This window comes from Formica exsecta, unplaced genomic scaffold (assembly GCF_003651465.1).
Source record: "Formica exsecta isolate Colony F162 unplaced genomic scaffold, ASM365146v1 scaffold661, whole genome shotgun sequence".
NCBI lineage: Eukaryota > Metazoa > Arthropoda > Insecta > Hymenoptera > Formicidae > Formica > Formica exsecta.
Window position 1 is genome coordinate 100,455 of NW_021853424.1, and position 2,626 is coordinate 103,080.

At 31.1% G+C, this 2,626-nt stretch overlaps 1 protein-coding gene across 1 annotated transcript in view; it reads left to right on the forward strand.

Moving 5' to 3' along the window:
- The window catches only part of LOC115242949 (adult-specific cuticular protein ACP-22-like), a 2,890-nt gene extending 878 nt beyond the window's left edge, over positions 1 to 2,012 (forward strand). Inside the window, exons 3-4 of the mRNA XM_029819576.1 lie at positions 1 to 169; positions 1,747 to 2,012. The exon at positions 1 to 169 is cut by the window's left edge and continues 1 nt beyond it. Of these exons, the coding sequence (XP_029675436.1) occupies positions 1 to 169; positions 1,747 to 1,886 (309 nt within the window). The 3' untranslated portion in view covers positions 1,887 to 2,012. The remainder of the gene's footprint in view (positions 170 to 1,746) is intronic.
- Positions 2,013 to 2,626: the final 614 nt, after the last annotated feature.

Here is a 2,626-nt window from a genome sequence, read left to right on the forward strand (position 1 = left end):
TTCCAAAATTTTCACGGGCCAGTGATGGGCAACGAGCAAGAAGTCACCTGGAACGACGATCACGGACACCACCACGAAGACTATGTCGCTCATCCCCATTATGCCTTTTCGTACGGGGTCGAGGACCACCATACGGGCGATTATCACGGTCAAAAGGAGCATAGGGACGGTAAGATACGTAGTTTGAATGGAGATTAATCTCCTCTGCTTTAGGAGGATCCTTCTCGTCTTGTCGTACGTATATATCGCGAGCGGGAAGAATAAGAATAACCTACTTACGTACGCGGAATCGCGATGCCGTGCTCTGGGGGAGAAAAAGCTGACAAATGTACCGAGGTGAACGTAGGACAGACTGATTGTGCGAATAAAAGTGGCAACGTGACCTTTGCTTGAGCAATTTTATAATGTTGCTCTTAGAATACTCAATGGAAAGCCACGACACGGTAATTCTTTTAACTTGACTTACATGTGCTTTATCACTCGTCGAGCGATGTTTTATTAGTAATGTATGCAATTTTAGAAACGATTTTAAAGGAATAAGAAAACTTGGATATGGATTTATCTTTACTAAAAATTTTGCGATTTAAATAAAAAAAAGTTTTTGAAATATGATTTTATTTTTTTTCAATTTCAATTCTGTGATTCAAATTTAAACAATTATATATTTTTTTTGCAAATATGTATTTTAAATAAAATCTATATTTAAGCAATTATTCTCTAATTTTTAAAATTTATTTAAATCGCATTTGGATATCAATAAATATTTAAAAATAAATTTTAGTCCTCTCTTTCTTTTTATAATTGGTATCCCTTATTATAGTAATCGCAATATAAACATATTATTTTATCAATAAATTTTGTTAAGATAAAACAAAAATTTTCGTAAGAAATATCTCGTTTTTAATAATTCGATTTTCCATTGATATAATTTTGTAATAATATTTCTACAAAGCGCAACTCTTTCTTATATTAAGCGAGATCATCGAGCGTCGTCAAGTTTTTAACTGGAGCGAGAGATTTCGTTGCAACGCGCCGAGAGAAAAGTTAGGAACGATAAAAGTGCTGCTAAAAAACCGCGCTTCAGTATTCCTGTCTTCAAAGGCAGAGGCGCACCGGTTGAAAAGTTTATAACCATATAAAGCTTAGATAGCAGCTATTGATAGAAGGGTCTCTGAGTAATTGCGAGCGTACCATTCCTATCCTTTCTCGCAAACGTTAAATTAATCAGAATAACTAAAATAGATTACAAAATTTTGTCACGTTTTATCAAAGCCAATTTTTAATGTAAATTTAATAAATCATGCTGTAACTATTAAGTAATAAATTATAAAAAATATATATTTTAATGGAATAAAAATCCGCAATTCGATGATGATTGAACGAATGTAAATACATTAAATTATGATTTATCAATTATTACACTTGATAAATGAATCTTCTAATAGTTTTTGCACTTTTTAATAATAGATTTATCAAGATAATCATTGCGTTCTTTCTCTCTCTTTCTCTCTGTAAGATTTATTCTCCTTTAAAATATTTTAAGTTTCTTTATATAATCGAGTAAAAAACATAGCGAGATGTAAATAGTTATGGATTTAAAAAAATAGAGCGAAAACTCTATATTTTGTTGTACTTATATAAATCTCAATTCGTCTCCATAAAAGAGAACGATAACGCATGTCTCAAATGTATCAGCTTCGCGTGAAGCAGCGCGAGACAAATAACTTATATGTCGACGTTTTGCAGGCACAGAAGTGTTCGGGGAATATACTGTAAAGGAACCAGATGGCAATATCAGAACAGTAAAGTATCAGGCAGGCAAGGACGGATTTCACGCTCAAGTGCACAACAGCCGAAGCGATCACCATAATCGCGATCATCATTAGCCTACGCGGCTCGATACTACCTTCTGTCAAATTTTATCTTATTCTACGCGAACTTACTTAGTTACGTACTTAGTTGTTTTATATCCATTATTTTTATTAAATATAATCGTTAATAAACGTTTCATTTATATTACACTCATTAAAAGAATAATTAAGTACCTAAATTTTCCGTTTCCATCTTTTCAATAAAGATTCACGGCTATTTTCACGATAGAATCATTGTCATAAATTGCCTTTCAATATTGCAAAATGACTTTGATGCTGTTGCGAAAGCTGATCAATCGCACAATTATTGGACTAAATTCCTCTTTGGAAGAAATAATTACTTCTTCCAAGGAAATTTAACTAATTGTAACCGGCAATATTGGATTCTTATTAATTCAATTTCCAGGTAAAACTGTTTAAGATGTTTTAAAAAGATAATTTTGCGAAAATGAGTAATTTATTTCTTGTATTTGTAATTATATTATGCTCTCTCTAATTATAATCTAATCTATATTAGGCTCTCTCTCTCTCTAATTATAATCTAAACTCTACTGTTAGAGAATGAGGTTTATAGAAAATCGAAAACTCTATTAATGTTTCATGCTTTTGGTGCATCTTGCCTTGTCTTAAACAAACATTTGTTAATAATAAACAATCAAATATACATGCACAAATTAACACAATGAATAAATAATTATTTTTTTTTAAGTATTATCAAACATATACTTTAAAAATAAAATGTGTTATTATTTTAA